Source organism: Saccopteryx leptura, chromosome 8, assembly GCF_036850995.1.
Source record: "Saccopteryx leptura isolate mSacLep1 chromosome 8, mSacLep1_pri_phased_curated, whole genome shotgun sequence".
NCBI lineage: Eukaryota > Metazoa > Chordata > Mammalia > Chiroptera > Emballonuridae > Saccopteryx > Saccopteryx leptura.
The window spans coordinates 56,276,390-56,294,836 of record NC_089510.1 but is presented as its reverse complement, the minus strand read 5'-3'; the positions used below and the strand labels follow the sequence as shown (position 1 = coordinate 56,294,836).

The 18,447-nt window shown below is 38.9% G+C and overlaps 1 protein-coding gene across 1 annotated transcript in view; it reads left to right on the top strand.

Annotated features, from left to right (window-relative positions):
* The window catches only part of UBXN7 (UBX domain protein 7), an 88,977-nt gene extending 78,962 nt beyond the window's left edge, over positions 1-10,015 (top strand). The window contains exons 9-11 of the mRNA XM_066347644.1: positions 3,222-3,615; positions 4,067-4,146; positions 6,143-10,015. Of these exons, the coding sequence (XP_066203741.1) occupies positions 3,222-3,615; positions 4,067-4,146; positions 6,143-6,304 (636 nt within the window). The 3' untranslated portion in view covers positions 6,305-10,015. The remainder of the gene's footprint in view (positions 1-3,221; positions 3,616-4,066; positions 4,147-6,142) is intronic.
* Positions 10,016-18,447: the final 8,432 nt, after the last annotated feature.

Here is an 18,447-nt window from a genome sequence, read left to right as displayed (position 1 = left end):
TCCAGCAAGCACCCTACTAGGCAATGCTCTGCCCATCTGGGGCTGTTGCTTCGTTGCTCAGCAACCAAGCTATTTTAGCATCTGAGACGAGGTCATGGAGCCATCCTTAGCACCTGGGACCAGCTTGCTCAAACCAACAAGCCACGGCTGTGGGAGAGGAAGAGAGAGAGAGAGAGATGGGGGAGGGAGAAGGGTGGAGAAGCAGATGGTTGCTTCTCCTGTGTGCTCTGACTGTGAATCAAACCTGGGACATCCACATGCCTGGCTGACACTCTACCACTGAGCCAACTGGCCAGGGCCTAAATGTAAATATTTTTATTTTTTTTCTTCTTTTCTAAGTGAGAGGAGGGGAGATAGAGAGACAGACTCCTGCATGTGCCCCACCAGGAGCACCTTGCAACCCCCATCTGGGGCCATGCTCCCAATGGAACTATTTCCAGTGCCTGAGACAGAGGTTCCATGGTGCCATCCTCAGCACCTGAGGCCAATGAACTTGAACCAATCAAGTTATGGCTGCGGGAGGCGAAGAGAGAGAGAAGGGGGAGAGGTGAAGAAGCAAATGGTTGCTTCTCCTGCGTGCCCTAACCAGGAATTGAACCTGGGACATCCACATGCTGGGCCAACACTCTACCCCTGAGCCAGCTGGCCAAGACCTTAATTTTTAAATTATGTTTGATATACATTATTAGCTTCAGGTATAAAACATTGATTCAACATTTATATACCATACATAATTATTACAGTATTATTGATTATATTCCCTATGCTACATATTACATACCAGTGTGACTTATGTTATGACTGAAAGTTTATACTTCCTAATCTTTCTATTTTTTTGCTCATCCCCTTACCTTATTCCCCTTAGTTTGTTCTCTGTATATGAGTTTGTTTCTTCTTAGTTTTATTTGCTTATTGTTTTTTTAGATTCCATATATAAGTGAAATCATATACTATTTGTTTTTTACTGACTTATTTCACTTAGTATAATACTCTCTAGGTCCATCCATGTCACAGATGGCAAGATTTTGTTTTTTTTTATGGCTGAGTAGTATTCCATTGTGTATATATTACCTTTTCTTTATCCATTCATCTATGGATGGACATTTAGGTTATTTTTATATCTTGGTTATTATAAACAATGTTGCAGTGAATGTAGGGTGCATGTATCTTTTTAAATTAAGGTGTTTCTCATTTTCTTTGGGTGAATACCCAGAAGTGGAATTTTTAGGTCATGTGGTAGTTATGTTTTTAAAATTTTGAGAAATCACCAGACTTTTTTCTTAGTAGTTGCACTAGTTTATAATGCTATCAGACAAACAGGAAGGGAGAGAGATGAGAAACATCAATTCTTCATTGCGGCTCCTTAGTTATTCATTGATTGATTTCTCATATGTGTCTTGACCGGGGGGGGGGGGGGGGGGGGGGGGAGCTACAGCAGACTGAGTGACCCTTTGTTCGAGCCAGCAAACTTGGGCTCAAGCTGGTTAGCCTTGCTCAAATCAGATGAGCCCGTGCTCAAGCTGGCGACCTCAGGGTCTTGAACCTGGGTCCTCCACATGCCAGTCCGACACTCTATCCACTGCACCACTGCCTGGTCAGGCCCTTTGTGGTTTTGACTTGTTTAGTGATTAGTGATATTATCTTTTCATGTGTCTGTCTGTTGCCCATCTCTATGTCTTCTTTAAAGAGATGTCTATTTCATTCGTCTGCCCATTTTTAATTGGATTGTTTGTATTTTTGATGTTGAGTTGTGTGAATTCTTTACTTATTTTGGGTATTAATCCCTTAGCAGATGTTTTAGGTTTTACATGTAAGTTTTTAATACATTTTGAGTTTATCCTTGTATATGGTGTAAGAAAGTGGTCTAGTTTTATTTTTTTGCCTGTGGATATCCAGTTTTCCCAACCTCATTTATTGAAGAGACTGTCTTTTCTCCATTGTATATTCTTGCCTCCTTTGTTATAGATTAGTTGACCATATAAGCATGGGTTTATTTCTAGGCTCTCTCTTGTTTCATTGTCCTGTGTGTCTGTTTTTTTGCCAGTACCATACAGTTTAATTACTGTAGCTTTGTAAAACAGTCTGAAACTAGGGAGCATGACACCTTCAATTTTGCTGCTTTTTCTTGAGTGCTTTGGTAAACAACTCAAATTTTGTGACTGAATAAATTTAGTGAAATTTGTGATTTTTTTTTTTTTTTCATTTTTCTGAAGCTGGAAACAGGGAGAGACAGACAGACTCCCGCATGCGCCCGACCGGGATCCACCCGGCACGCCCACCAGGGGCGATGCTCTGCCCACCAGGGGGTGATGCTCTGCCCCTCCGGGGCGTCGCTCTGCCGTGACCAGAGCCACTCTAGCGCCTGGGGCAGAGGCCAAGGAGCCATCCCCAGCGCCCGGGCCATCTTTGCTCCAATGGAGCCTTGGCTGCGGGAGGGGAAGAGAGAGACAGAGAGGAAAGCGCAGCGGAGGGGTGGAGAAGCAAATGGGCGCTTCTCCTGTGTGCCCTGGCCAGGAATCGAACCCGGGTCCTCCGCACGCTAGGCGGACGCTCTACCGCTGAGCCAACCGGCCAGGGCAAAATTTGTGATATTAGAACACATTTATCAAAAGGAAAACAATTAAATTTGTATTTCTCATGATCACAATGAAAATCTTACTCTAATTAAGCTTCAGAAAATATAGTTGTTTTTCCAAATTTTTACTGTATGGTATTTTGTTTTGTTTTGAATGTTAGAGATTTGTTAGATTTTTTGGAAAATGATAATTGCTGAGTTATTTATTGATATTCTTCTATGTGGCAAAACAATGCTAACTGAAGAGTAGTATAATGATAAGCAAGGTAGACATACCTCTTTGTATAGTTATTTTAAAGACTTATTTTGGCTTTATATTTAAAACCTTAATTCTTTTTCTGGACAGGCAATAAACTTTTCTTAATTTTACTCATTTTCATGCAAAAAAATCTCTCCTATGCTCACCTTATCATGCCAAGTGGAATGACAGTTTTTATTTTTGTTTTTAATATTCATTCCAACTTGTCTGTATAAGACAGAGTCATTACCCTCAAATAACTGAAAATTAAAAAGAGATACATTTGGTACAAAATAATAATGACAAGCTGACTATCATATTTCTTGTGTCGTGTTGCCTTGACTATCTATTTTTTGGCTTAACTGTTTTCTTTCTCTTTTCACCCATGTTTTATGACTGATCTTGCAGGAGAGCCTTATAGATGCAAGTGAAGACAGCCAGCTAGAAGCTGCCATCAGAGCCTCCTTGCAAGAGACACATTTTGATTCATCACAGACAAAACAGGATAGCCGCTCAGATGAAGAATCTGAATCTGAACTTTTTTCTGGCAGTGAGGAGTTCATATCCGTCTGTGGCTCTGATGAAGAAGAGGAGATAGAGAATCTTGCCAAGTCCAGAAAGTCACCCCACAAAGATTTGGGGCATAGAAAGGAGGAGAACAGAAGGCTGCTGACTGAGCCCCCAGCCAGGACTGAGCCTGCAACAACCACAAACCACCAAGGATTGCCAGCCATGGATTCAGAAATACTGGAGATGTCACCTGAAAAATCAGATGGAATAGTAGAAGGCATAGATGTAAATGGTGAGTTATGTTCTAGTTCAGGGGTCGGGAACCTTTTTGGCTGAGAGAGCCATGAACACCACATATTTTAAAATGTAATTCCATGAGAGCCATACAACGATCTGTATACCTTACACATTATCCAATAAAAATTAGGTGTTGTCCCGGAGGACAGCTGTGATTGGCTCCAGCCACCCGCAACCATGAACATGAGCGGTAGGAAATGAATGGATTGTAATACATGAGAATGTTTTATATTTTTAACATTATTATTTTTTTTATTAAAGATTTGTCTGCAAGCCAGATGCAGCCATCAAAAGAGCCACATCTGGCTCGCGAGCCATAGGTTCCCGACCCCTGTTCTAGTCCTACCTTTACTTGAAACTTGAATATTACTGAAGGGGATGTATTTGTTGGCTTAAATTAGTCTTCCATCCTAAGCTCTTGTATCCTTTTTTTTTTTTAACCCAAGGACCAAAAGCACAGCTGATGTTGCGGTATCCAGATGGGAAAAGAGAACAGATCACTCTTCCAGAGCAAGCTAAATTGCTAGTAAGTATATCTAATCGGAAGCACTTGCTTGTAGGAAGAGAAAGTAATTAATTGGTATAATTGACTTGATGATTCTTTGAAATAAGTGTTAGGGATTCAGTATGACTTCTGACTGGAAACTTGACTGAGGTTAATCGTAATTCTTATTAGTGTATTTTCTTTCTGACCTATTTTTGACAAGTCACATAGTGTCTATGCCAGTCAAGACTTTTCTGTTTCATGGCTGCATATTATTTTCCAACTGAAATTACTACCTGGAAAAGGGAAGTCATGGCACTGGTGGGCTTCTGGCTTTCCTAGTGGCTGGAACTGCAAAATGGTTAAGAAACAAGGTCATTTTTCTGTGTTTCTGTCATGGGGCCTGTTTCCCCCTTGTTACTCTCTGCTTCACACCATTCTTTATATACTAGTGGCTTTTGTTTACCTTTTAGCATGTACATGGTCCATCATAGTGGTGCTGAGGGCCTTTTCTTCTAAAGTCCACAACTGATGGACCTTTCCTTTGTCTTTTTCAACTCCTGGTAAAGAGAATGAGTCTGTCTAGCTTAGTTTAGCCTATGAATGAATTCCCCTTGGGTCATATGTTTGTTTATATCTCGCCATTTCTGTGGCTAGAGATAATCTGATTCTAGAAGACTGTGTGACTGGAATGCAAGTTGGATCTGACAGCTGGTGCTGATACCCAGATTGTCTCCCAGCTCTAGTAACTGGAAAGGAATGTAAGATGAAACAATGGATGGAGCAAGTGTAGCCCACTTTTATGAGAAGTTTGGTTGTAAAGTTAGAGGGGAAAATGATTGAAAGAGACCGAGTCTGACCAGGCGGTGACGCGGTGGATAGAGCATCGGACTGGGATGCGGAGGACCCAGGTTCAAAACACCAAGGTCGCCGGCTTGAGCGTGGGCTCAGCCAGCTTGAGTGCCAGGCTCACCAGCTTGAGTGTGAGGTCGCTGGTTTGAGCGTGGGATCATAGATATGACCATATGGTCACTGGCTTGAGCAAGGGGTCACTTGCTCTGCTGTACCCCCCCCCCCCCAGGTCAAGGCACATATGAGAAAGCAATCAAAGAACAACTAAGGTGCCTCGGTCCTGGATGGTTTGCTCAATGGTAGAGCATCAGCCTGGTATGTGGAAGTCCTGGGTTCGATTCCCATCCAGGGCACAGTGGAGAAGCACCCATCTGCTTCTCCACCCTTCCCCCTCTCCTTGACCCAGGCGCTGAGGATGGCTCCATGGCCTCCACCTCAGGTGCTAGAATGGCTCCTGTTGCAATGGAGCAACACCCCAGATGGACATGCTAGGTGGATTCTGGTTGGGTGCATGCGGGAGTCTGTCTCTCTGCCTGCTTCTCACTTCTGAAAAATAAAAAAAACAACTAAGGTGCCTCAACGAAGAACTGATGCTTCTCATCTCTGTCTCCCTTCCTGTCTGTCCTTATCTGTCCCTCTCTCTGTCTCTGTCACAAAAAATAAAAATAAAAAAGAGAGAGACTGTGAGCATGTTTAAGTCTGATGGGAAGCATCTGTAGCGAGGGAGGTGTTGAAGATAACCTACAGAAGTGGGAATGTTCTGTAGTGTCATGGTTCTGAGAAGGCAAGAGAGGATTTAATGTACAGGTAATAAGATTGGCTATTGGTAGAATGAAGGATGTATCTTCCCTGATAAAAAGAAGGAAAAGAAAACCGATCACATATTTCCAACCGAGGACAATAATTTTATACATAGATGATAGATTTGTTTTTTGGGGAAACAATAATCTATATATTTCAGTATTTCTTAATGGCCCTAAATTGGATATGAATTTATTAAATTCCCCAGTATAATAGGAAGGGCCTGTTATATTGGCCCTTCCACAAGGGTAAGGTTTGGTTATCTGAAAGAATAACTTAAGTTTCATATTTAATCTGATATGATAAAAATGAAATCTTTATGTAATTCTTTAATGTGCTTTCTTTATTTCTATCTAACAGCCTTGGCTTTCTTTTGTTTTTTTAGGCTTTGGTGAAGCATGTCCAGTCTAAAGGATATCCAAATGAACGTTTTGAACTTCTCACCAACTTCCCTCGAAGGAAACTCTCTCATCTGGACTATGACATTACATTACAAGAGGCAGGCCTTTGTCCTCAAGAGACTGTCTTTGTACAGGAAAGAAATTAACATCATGGCCTGACCTCTCTCAGCTTACCCCTTTTCTCCCTTTTCCTGTGAGATACCATGTCACTGAGTATGAATTTTGGCTCATAGGACCATAGAGCCAAAGTTGGGCAAGCACGTCACCTGCCTTCTTTTGTATCCTTGCTCTCTCTTATAATCAGTCTCTTTCACTCCCTACCCCCTTTCTACCCTCTCCTCTCCTATTTTCGTCTTTCCTACTTTTTTTTTCTTTCTTACCTAATCAGGTGACCAAATGGAAGTGTGAGGATAAGACCTCCCAGTACTGGCAGCAGGAAATGTGTGTTCCAATAAGTGGTCTCTTGCATGGCACTTTTTCGGGATCAAATGATAATGTTACTCCTCAGATGTCTTTGGTAAAAGAATGGCTAGATTCAGAATAAGAACAACGTCCCTTTTTTGTAAGCCCCCTTTTTAGTAGGAAGAAGAAATTCTCTAACACATTTTGTTTTGTTTTATTGTTCATGTAGAAAATATCACATAACAGAATATCCAGGCTTTTGTTTACATGGAAAAAGCATCCCTTATAAGTCATCATTTTTTAATTTTATTTTTTAATTTTTAAGGATTCCCATCCTATCAGCTAGAATTATTTCCATGAGATGTGTTATTGGCAGAATGAGTGTTAAATGTTGGTGAATAGAGTGGGGTGGCTTTCAGTATCCTAGCCTGAGACAGCTTTCTTCGTTATTACTCTGTGAACTATATTGATCCTGCTAGTCCCGGAATGGACTTTTAGTGAACACATTGTGGTGACCAGGATAGGAAGGTGCTTACTGTTTTTGCCAGTACAGCGTATTAGTTCTGTTGGCCCTTCCACTGTTTGGGTCCATAAGTGATCTGTAGGAAGGCAGCTATTTAATAATCATGCAATACAATGGCTTACAGTTGTAACCACTATGGTTATTGATGTCCTGTGTGCTTTAAGGCATACTTAGGTATGTCCTGAGGGAAAAAGAAAGATGCAGCTGAGAGTAGCTAACCATGTTCCTTTGGTTAGAAATAATGATTTGTTCTTCTACCCTTTGGTTGGAACAGTCTCTAAAAGGCTCTGATGAATTAAATGAGCTTAATTCCTCATGCTTTTTCTTGCAAGAGGTATCAACACTGAAAGCCTCTCTAAGGGGAAGACCTTTAAATTCAGTTCAAAAGACAACATTTAGTAAGGGAGGTGAGGAAGATTGCCAATTGTCTTCAGATGTTGTGGGTTGTTTTCTGTCAACAAAAGCCACGTTCAAATTGTAGTTGGTGAAAGCTTTTTTCAGTATTGTTTAGAAAATGCCATCTTGAATCTACATAACACTATTCGACTTATCAGCTTCACTACATGCTCAGTTTTTATTTTGAGCTTCAGAGTCCTCTGAAGAGGTAGTAGTGATTCTGGTGGCAAAATCAAAACTTGAACTTGCTGTAAAACCATAATATAAAATGGAGCTATTTCATTTATTGGGGGTTTAGATTGATTGATTATTCTACTTGAGGGACATAAATTGCTATTGGTAAGAGACCTTTAGGTTTCAGTCTGTTTTAAGATCACTTTCTTGGTAACTAGGGGATTAAAAAAAAAAAGATGCTTATGTGTTTGTTGCTAGTACTCAATTTAGAGAATGTGGTTTCTAATGGTTGAATTTTGAGGGACCCTCCCTAAAGAACAAGTAATGTTTCTCCTCAAGGAAATCATGGAAAATTCTGTTTATTCTTCAGTGAGTCCTTTTGGATTAATGTTCTTACATTTTTTTCTAAGTCTGTGTAAGTGCTTATGTATAAGTATATAATTGTATAAATATTTATAAATATATTTATATAATTACAATTTCATTTATACCTTGAGTCAAAGTTCTCTCTTTAGATTGGTGATTGAGTAATACCATTTTGGTGTTTTTTCATATGCTCTTGAGGCTAACAGCTTCTGAATTATTGAGGAAATATGGTTTTTGTGTTAGTTCCTCAATTGTATCTCTGATCTTGGATTATAGACTTACTATCAAAGATGCATTCGAGGGTAAAAAAATTGTTGATAGTAGACAAGGTCAGAATCTAAAAATTCAGGGAGGTACAGGGTAGGAAGTGAGGGCATGCCCAGTGTTGGTGCTCTGGTGGCACCATATCCACTCAGCAAAGTCAAGTCACAGCTAAAGCCCAAATCTGTCAAAAATGTGAAGTCAAGAACTTTCCCTATAGGACTCTGTTTTATACTTTCACCTTTTAGCTTCTCTTTATATATAAAACATGTCGAGAGGACCTGACACAACATGTTCATCAATGATAGGATGTCGTTCTTTTTGATAAACCCAGCCCTGGCATATCTATTCATGAGAAACCAAAGTGACTTTTTCAACTGTGAGATGACCAAGTCTATATATGAAGTGATTTAAGTAAACATGTTAAAGAGGTGGGGCATGAGGTATTGACCCTTCTTAGATAAGCTGGAGTGTTACAAGATGTAGAAGATTTTATATTATTTTGAGGCAGGATTGTAATCTGGGCTTGACATATAGGCCCATGGGAAGGAGGAACTATGGATTGGATATGGGAGGAGTGAATAAGGAATATTGCTTTATTCAAGAACTTAATCCATTTAGGGAGTATACTTCCCCTAGGTTGTCTTATTTCCTCTGCAGACTCCTTTGCTTTCTGGAGGAGAGGTTTTATTGAATAGATTAAATGAGATTAGTAAAATAACTTAAAAAATAGTTTAAAATAGTCATTCCTCGTAGGATTGAGAACAGCTTGAAAGAGATTATCAGAGGTAGGGAGGAAGAGAAAAGGTAGACTTTGAGAATAAGTGAGGAAACAAATACAAGGAGATAAAATGAAAACCAGTGGGAAAAATGGTGACAGCAAACTTCTTTTGAAATTGATTTAGGAATGAACCAGAGGAGAGAAAGAACAGCCAAATGAGGGAAGAACAGAGAACTAATTTTGAGTAACTAACATGGGCTTAGGTACCTTATATGCATTTTCTCCTTTAAATCTTTCTAAGAACTCAACAAAATGAATATTTCCCCCATTTTATAGATAAGAAAGAAAATTAAAGTTCAGAGAACTTGTTCAGGATGCTACAGCCTGTAAGAGAAAACGTCAGAATTGGCATTCGGAGTCCATGCTCTTTTTCACTCCCATGCTGTTGTTGTTTCCTGTGCCGAGAATTGGCCCAAAAGGTTATCTTCTTGTTTGATTCTGTAAATTATCATCTGGTTATGTTTCCTGTAAGCTTGTGGGATTTGTGCCTATAAATTCTTATTTACACCATTATTTTGAGGAGCTGATTACTGTTTTCTTGAAATGATGGACTGATAAAAATGTGAAAGGAAAAGAACTCTGTGGCATTATTTGCCAAGAATAAACAGAAGGGATAAAAAGGGATTTTTATCTTTTTTAAACCACTTTTCAGAAAAGATACAATTATCTTTTCTATATCCCACCCATACCAGATTATTGAATCCTCTTATGTATATGTTTTTAAGTATTGTATAAAATTCTTTTTCCTTGACTGTGTAAGTCAGTTATTTATTGAGTCCTTAATCAAAATTGAAAATATCTTGAAATCTAAGATCTAATTCCTGCCTGTTATCCATTTGGAGAGACACTACACATGAGATAATTGGCAGACATGTAAATGCTTATCTTTCTGGAGCTGAACTATAATTGCAGTAGATATTTAGGAAGGGGAAAGAGTAGTATGTTTTAGTTAGGCAGTCTTCACAAAAATATAAAACTGAAAAGTGGCAAATACTGTAGCTCAAATTTTTTTTGACTCACCTGTATTCTTTCTTTCCAACTTTTGTAACTGCTTAGGGCATGAATTTTATTAGTAAGGCATACCCAATACCCAAGTAAGAAAGAATTAATGATCCCAGGACTAAAGATTTTAGCTAGCAGGGATCTCACTTGGACACAGGAAAATACTAGAGGGAGCCACTAGCAACTGAAAATGAAAGATTTAACTTCTCTACCCAAGTACAAATTAAACATATATTATGTATGATATGCAGAAGTGCACTTAGGTAACAGCTCTGCTACTAGTTAACAGTGACTTGGACTAGATCGAGTTCTCAGTCTCTTCAAGTAAACGGGCTTGTGATTTTAAAATTTGGCAGGGCTGGAGAACTGTGGAGTTAAGTATTGACATTATTAATTTCATAGATGGAGAAAATGTAAATGTGCATATGAAATTGTAGACCCCTTGCAGAAACTATAGGAGCCCACGGAATCTAATCGACCTGAATTAGATTATTTTTGAAGTCCTTTTCACTCCATAATTTTGTGCTTCTAGTCTCTCCTGTTCATTATATATTATCTCTAGGCTAATTATAAAATTATATTTATTAATCAGTTCCTTTGCTTTTTTTACTGTGTTCAGGTTTCTTTTGCCCAATAACTAACCTTGCTTGAGTGAAATCTCCAAAAAGGAGAGTATAATATTGTAGCTACTGATCTAGTAATCTTTTAAATGCAATTCATTAGTTTAAAAAGATTAATGCAGTATTCCTAATTGTTGTTGAGTATAACTAAAATATAATTAATGAGAACCAAATATTTCACTGACACCCAAGTTAAATTTAATTTTACCTGTGTGCTTAGACAAAACTTTTCTCACTGAGCAATTGTTAGGAAATAGATTTGTGTCAGTTGTGAAGTTTACTTACTTTTTTTTTTTTTAAGTTTACTTACTTTTGACAGAAACAACTTTTTCAAATCTGGTTAGACTTTTAAAAATATTTTTTATCCCATAGTGCAGGGGTCTCAAACTCAACTCAGCATGTGGGCCGCAAAGCAAGATCATAGCCTTTTCGGCGGGCCGCACTAGGTCTACAAAAGGCAACTGTTACGCAACACTTTTATCACTGCAGTTGAAAACAAAAAAAAAATCAGTACAAAATTGTTCGGCGGGCCACAAGTTTGAGACCCCTGCCATAGTGTATCTCCATTGTGTCATTCTCTTTCTCACCCTCTTTCATTTAACTACTTAAGAGTAAATCATAGGATGCAGGTTGGTGAATAAGTAATGTGTAAAAGTAAATTAGAGTGGAAAGAATCAGCCCTCTGATTAACATGGCAATTTCCCAAAAATAGAAGCCTTGATGAAAGGCTACTTAAAGACAGCTGTGCGCTATGAATATTCAACTTTATTGATTTGCCTTGCTTAGCACTTCAGCTATTGTCTTGCCATGAAACTTAATTGCACTGTGCACATTTTAGAATAGTGGCAAGAATATTCTTTAGTACTGAAAATAACCAACAGAGAATACCATGCCAATATGTTGATTTCTCCTCTTAGGAGAAATTTGGTATTTTGATAATGGTTGTTTTGACCTTTGACTCACCTGTGTGTCAGTCTTGCTAGAGAGGCATCTTAGAATCAAGAGTATTTTCCATAGAGATTATGATGACCTTGGTAGTTTTCCCATCAAAGTGAACTTGTGGTTAAAGTTACTGGATGTAATGATATGAAACCCTAATTAGAAAATCTTTTAATCCTTTTTCTTTCACTTTTCTGTTCCTGATTTTTGACATCCTTTCTCTGAAAATTAGTCATGATCTTTAATGAAACTGGCTATGTTTAAGAAATTCATTACTAAGTTTTAATATGTAACATTTTAAAATTTTATAAATTAATATGCAAATGAAGAATTTGAGGCAAGCATCATCTTTATAACTCATTTTCTCTCTACTTAAGAATTCTCTTATTCCAAATATAGAATGGCTAGCGCCATGACACCCCACCACCCTTATTTTGGCCTACCGAATGTTCTTTGTGTTGCTTAGGATGTCAGTCCTTCTCATAAACAATGACTTTTGGTACATGCCTTTCTTTGCCATAGATCTGAAAGTAGAGTTGGGTAATCCAATATGAACTACATTAATAAACCAATTTAACATTTCTGTAAAATATTTTCAAAAGATAACTACATTTACTTATAGAATTGGAGATACAAATACTAATGCTAGTTTTTTGCCTAAGAATAGTCACATTAGTCTATTAATATGGGAAGTTGGCTTGTTGTACTTAATTCTTTTGCAGTGAATAGCAAGTTTTTGTTGTTTGCTTAATGGTATTTCCTCTACAGAGATCAAAATGCCCTAAGATTTTATATCTCTTATAAGGTCACTTGGGTTTTCAAATAAGAATAGTCAAGTTAAACTGAACTGAACATAAAAATTTTATCTCCATTAAAAGAAGTTACTAACTTAACTGAGCTACCATGAATCATTCATTTATTAGACATGGTAAATAAAATGAGAAACATTTCAAATCTTAGATAAATCCTGACCTGCAATTGAAATTTCCCTTCCTTTAAATCTTTTTTATTTGCTTTTTCATAGATTCAGTACGGGCTTCTTAACTGATAAGGGAGAGATTCTTGATCTGGAACCATTCCCTGCCATTCTGCTTTTCCTTCCTGTCAAAGCTGCTGGCTTCAGAGTACATATTACTAGGATCTGTTTCAAGTTAATGACATTGAAATGTTGATGCTCAGTTGGATATGTTACGGTTTTCAACAAAATGGTTTTTATAGTGTGCTTTCTCAAAGCTTCTGTGTTATTAATGAAAAATATCAATAAATTAAATGGCGTGATTCAAAATTAAATAGGTTTTGGACACTAATCATATGCTCTTAATAACTTTGATAATTTATTGCCCTGTAAGTTAAACCTCACATGGAGTGACCATTGCCACCAGAAAAATCTCATTTTACCTGAGAATGAAAGTAGTGTGTGCTTTCCACTTATTAGTTCATGAGTAGTAAGTTTATAGTAGGAGCCATTTATCGTAGGCATTTTGGGACTTGGGCCTTGTTACTTTCCTGACTTTGTCTCTTTTGTTTGGAAAGGCAATTTAAAATACCTGCTGGGAAGCAGTAAAACTATGAGATAAGCCCCTAGTTTTAGATTTAGAGAGATGAGTACCAGTTTATGCTAACATGATACTTAGAATTTGAGTGACTTTCATTCAAGCTTTGGCAGGAATCTGTTAGACAAAATTTTATTCACTCCTTAAAGAATCTTTTCCTTAGGACAGCTTTCCTTTTGATTAACAATTTCCAAGCATCTGGTATCTTTTTATTTTTAGCCCTTTAAGAAACAAAAGTCTGTTTTCAAGTAGGTATTGGTTGTTCCATGGAAACTTGGAAGTGTTTGTAGGCTCTGTGCATGCTTTGTACAAGTTCAGTTTGAACAGTGTGTTTTAAATCATCTGGGATGTCCAATTCTGGCATGTCTTCACTAATTGTGTTTTTTAAACATTTTTCATGTCATTTTTCAAACTTCACTTCCCATCTTACTCAGAGAGGTTAATCAAGGAATGAAATTTATTTGGGGATAGGGATGGGGGTGGGTTGGGGACTTGAGTGAAGTCAACTTGGGGTATTTGCTTTAAAGTGTTTCTCAAGCAGTTCCTAACAGTATTTAGAGATTCCCTGGGATATTTGTGTACTCAACTTATTCTGGACAAAGTGGTGGTCTTAGTGAGATTTGCATTCTTAATGCAGGATGGCTCTAAATTTCATCTGTAGTGTAACTTTGTTATTGAATCCAAGATGATAATGGACAATGACAGTGCTCCTATTGTATTGTTTCTGGCAAGTGCTTTCTAAAATGCACATATAGGTCTCAGTTTTCTGGGCTTTTAATCCCATGGTGCTAGGAGACACCATTTGTTTCTGCAGCTCTTCTTCAAAAATGAGAAGGCTTTGGGACCAGTGAGTAAGGGGCAGCTGGCTCATTCACTAAATTTCCTTGTTCAAGACACACTAGAGACCCTCCTGTATTTCTAGTAAGTGATAATAAAGGTGCTAGGGAAAGCCTTAAATTTGAAGATGCACAGAGGCCATAGAAAAATCTAAATTTGTAGGAGGAGAAAAACATGCCATTAGATAAAGCAGAGCTGTAACTAAGACTCAATGGAACTTCCACTTGCTCTAAAACCAGGGAAATCTTAGATAACTGGTGTGATATATCTATAGATACACATAGTCTATAGGTAAATAATTTCTAAAATGAGGATCTGTCTCTCAGTTGGTGATCCTCTGGTTTTGGCTGTACCAAATTGTGAATATTCTTGCTGTGTTGTACCCGGTTGCTTTATATTGATACTGCAACTTGAACTGGGGTGGGGGGAACAATTAGGGTGGGGGAGGGAGGGGAGTGGGACGATAAGTCTTTTGAAGACATCAGCTCACTGTGCTGAGAGAGGGACCAAACTCAAGGAAACCTCTGATCTATAAATTCAACTGCTGCATTTTTTTATAAATACATGTAAATGTCCTGTTGTAATATTTGATCTTGGAAATAAAAACTTTTCAGTATTAGTTTTTTGTATTATTGTGTTGTGAGGTAAGACTGTGGATATTTTATTAATACAATTCAGGTTTCAAAATCTTGCCCTCACACTCTCTTGTTTAGGATAGTAGCATTTGTTAGCAAAAGTTAGTTCATAGTCCCATTGTCAAGGGTAATGCTTGCTAGCTTCCTTTCTGTTCTTATGGTAACTGCTCTATAAATGTTGGTTGAATTGTCATGAAAGCACTGAGTTTGCTAGCCTTGTTATGAAAGTAATATTCTATATTTGATGTATTCTGGTAATTCAAGTGTCTTAATTTTTCATACCAGCAATATAACTAATTAAGAACTCAGTTTAAACAAGTGAAGGAAAAAAGTAAAGTAATTACTATATTAATGGGAGAAAAGCCAAAAGATATGGTTATGTGTAGTAGAAATTGGGATTGATGCCTAGCTCACAGTAACCCCAGGGCCAGTTTGTGATACTACTCTTCCTCTAGTGCAGAGGTTCTCAACCTGTGGGTCGTGACCCTGGCGGGGGTCGAACCACTAAAACACAGGGTCGCCTAAAGCCATCGGAAAATACATATTTTATTTAAAATTGTATTGTATAATAAATATGTATTTTCCGATGGCTTTAGGCGACCCTGTGTTTTGGTCATTCGACCCCCCCAGGGTCGCGACCCGCAGGTTGAGAACCGCTGCTCTAGTGGAACTATTCCTCATCCCCATGCTTCAGCAACATACCCTCACGGGACTTGCCAACTTCTTTCAAGACCTTTTCCTGGCCACATGGACTGGTCAAGGGGTGGGCATCCTACCCAAATTGGGCCGATAGGGCACTTTTTCCATTCCTTCAGTGACAGACTACCTATCCGTAGTCTTAACTAGCCTCACCTGTGCCAAATGATAGGCATGTGGTAAGCAAAACAGACACAGCCCCTACCCTGAGAACTTTCTTTTTAGTTAGGAATGTAGATGATAAGCAAATGAAAAAAATACAGCTTTGATTCAAATACTATGAAGAAAAAAAAACTAGAAAAGGAGCCTGTAGAGAATAAAATATTGGGGAATAATATTTAGGTTGAGACCTGAAGGATGAAGAGGGCCATGGTGAAAGTAAGAAGAAAACTTCCAAATGGAACTACAAATGCAAAGCCCAAGGAGCAGGAAAGGTTTTGAGGTATTTAGGGAAGGCTGATGGTGTCCGCATGCGTAGTGAGCAAAGGGAATGGCATATAATGTGTAAAAGCCAGATCATACACTACTCACAAAAATTAGGGAATATTTCAAAATGGTATGAACTGGTGAAATATCCCCTAATTTTTGTGAGCAGTATATAAGGCCACTTTAGGACATGATAAAAGGGCTCAGCTAGTTGTCCCAAGTATAATGAGAAGCCATTTATTATATGGAGTGTGATTGGAAGAGAGCAAGATAAGAGACTTGCAATGATCAAGGTACAACATGGAGGTTACCTGGACCAGAATAGTGGCAGTGGAACTGGGAAGTAGTGTCTAAATTAGAGATGCCTCGTAAAGATAGAATTAAAAAGACTGTTGGATTAGATGTGAGGTAAAGAAGGAAGAAAGGAAAACCAAGACTGCCAAGTTTTCTAGCACGTGGGTAGGTGGTGGTGTTGTTACTGAGCCAGGAAAACTGGTGTATCAAGCAGGTGTGGTGGGGGAGACAGCATTTTGGCTCTGTTGTGATAATTTCGGTTCAAGTGTAGTATAAGGAGTTGCATATGAGTCTAAGGCTTGAAGGAAAGGTGGAGTGGAGTCAGGGATTTGAGAAATCGTCAGCGTTATAGATGGAGTTTAGTACCATGAGAAAGAATAAGGTCACCGAGGGAGAAAATTAAAGCGGGCCCAGAACCTAGGCCTGGAGATCACCAACATAAAGAGGCCCAGTCAGGGAGGTGCAACCAGTAAGGGGAGTGGGTGTCGAGAAAGCTGAGTGATAATGTTTAAGAAGGATCTAGGAGCCAACCATGTCTTATGCTGCCTCGGAGTCAAGTGAAAAGGACAGTAAAGTTTTCATTAGCTACAAGAAGTCATCGGAGACCGAGAACATTTTCAGTGTAATGTGGGAGACAAGCCTAATTTGTGTGGGTTGACGTTTGTAGTATTTTGGAGACAGAAGCCTAGTTTGAGTGGGTTGAAGTAAAAAACTTCCTCTTTAGGGGACCGATATAAATGGCAGCTCTTTCAACATCTTTCTATCTTCCTTTTTTTTCTCCCTCCAGTTAAGGGAATGTGCTCTCTTGTTTAGTCAGCTGTCAGTTGAGGTTGGATCCCACCCACAAGGAAGCTGATTAGTCTGTCACTCTTATTTGGGGAAGAGTGGCTGGATTGTCATCATCTTTTCCTTTTTCTTTCTGCCAGAGAATTCCAATTTCACAACATCCTTTATTCCTTCTTCAAATCCCACCTCCAGACCACACAGTGTCCCCCAGAATGGAACATGTCTTTCCTATTCTCCCAAGCCTTTCAGCTTTGGGAAGGCTTTTATGGCATTAGGCAAATTATTTTCCGTCCCAGGCCCCATTCTTTATTTGTGCCCTCACACTCCCATTTGCTTCTCATTAGAAATATTACCAACAAAGTGATAACTGGTAGCTGTGTCTCCAGTAAAGCCAAAGTGTAAGGTTAAGGTTATGCTTTTAATTCCTTCATGGCAGAGACCAGGCCTCTGTTACCATTAGAGGGCCTGCTACAGGGAAGTAAAGAACATAACCTAAAGCTGGCCTTCCTTAGTAAAACTACTCATTGCAAGTACAGTATTTCCCCATGTATAAGACGCAAAGTTTTTCATAGACTTTGAGGTCTAAAAACTGGGTGCGTCTTATACAGTGGTTGTAGGGTTTTTCACTTGCATTTCCTGCTTTTTTGAGCTTGTTTTTGCGCTCTTTGTTGAAGACTGATTCATCATCAGACAGATGACAAGCTAATGGATGGGAGTTTTGACAGTAACAAGGAGTTCTATGAATTTTATGATGAATTAGATTTGAGTTTAATAACTTTATGTGCCTAACCAGGCGGTGGCGCGGTGGACAGAACATCAGACTGGGATGCAGAGGACCCAGGTTCAAACCCCAAGGTCGCTGGCTTGAGCGCGGGCTCATGCGGTTTGAGTGGGGGCTCACCAGCTTGAGCGCAAAGTTGCTGGCTTGAGCATGGGATCATACATGACCCCATGCTTGCTGGCTTGAGCCCAAGGTCACTGGCTTGAGCAAGGGGTCACTCGCTCTGCTGTAGCCCTCCAGTCAAAGCACGTATGAGAAAGTAGTCAGTGAACAACTAAGGAGACTAAAGGAGCCATAATGAAGAATTGATGCTTCTTGTCTCCCTTCCTGCCTATCTGTCCCTCTCTCTCTGTCTCTGTCTCTGTCACACACACACACACACACACACACACACACACACACACACACACACACACAAAATAACTATATAATACATTTCTTTTCAAACTTTGGATCCCAAAATTAAGATGCATCTTATACATGGGATCGTCTTACACATGGGGAAATACGGTATATAGTTTCTAAAAGAAATGTCTTGTTCATCAAATGAATCATTTAATTGTCACAAATTTAACCTAAGGAACAAAGACCTAAAGCTGTCATCGCTAGCCCCAAATAAGTTTGGCACTTTAAAGGGGTAAAGCCAAATTCTGACACACTTTCTTTTGCTCCACAAGCACCATTTTAATATCCATTCGAGAGTATCTGCTGTTAGGTAAGCCATTGGGTTCTGAACAGAGACACTTTCTAAAAATTTGGGTGCTATCTGGCAGTTAGCCATCAGATCATTCTAATTACCCAACTACAGACGTGACTG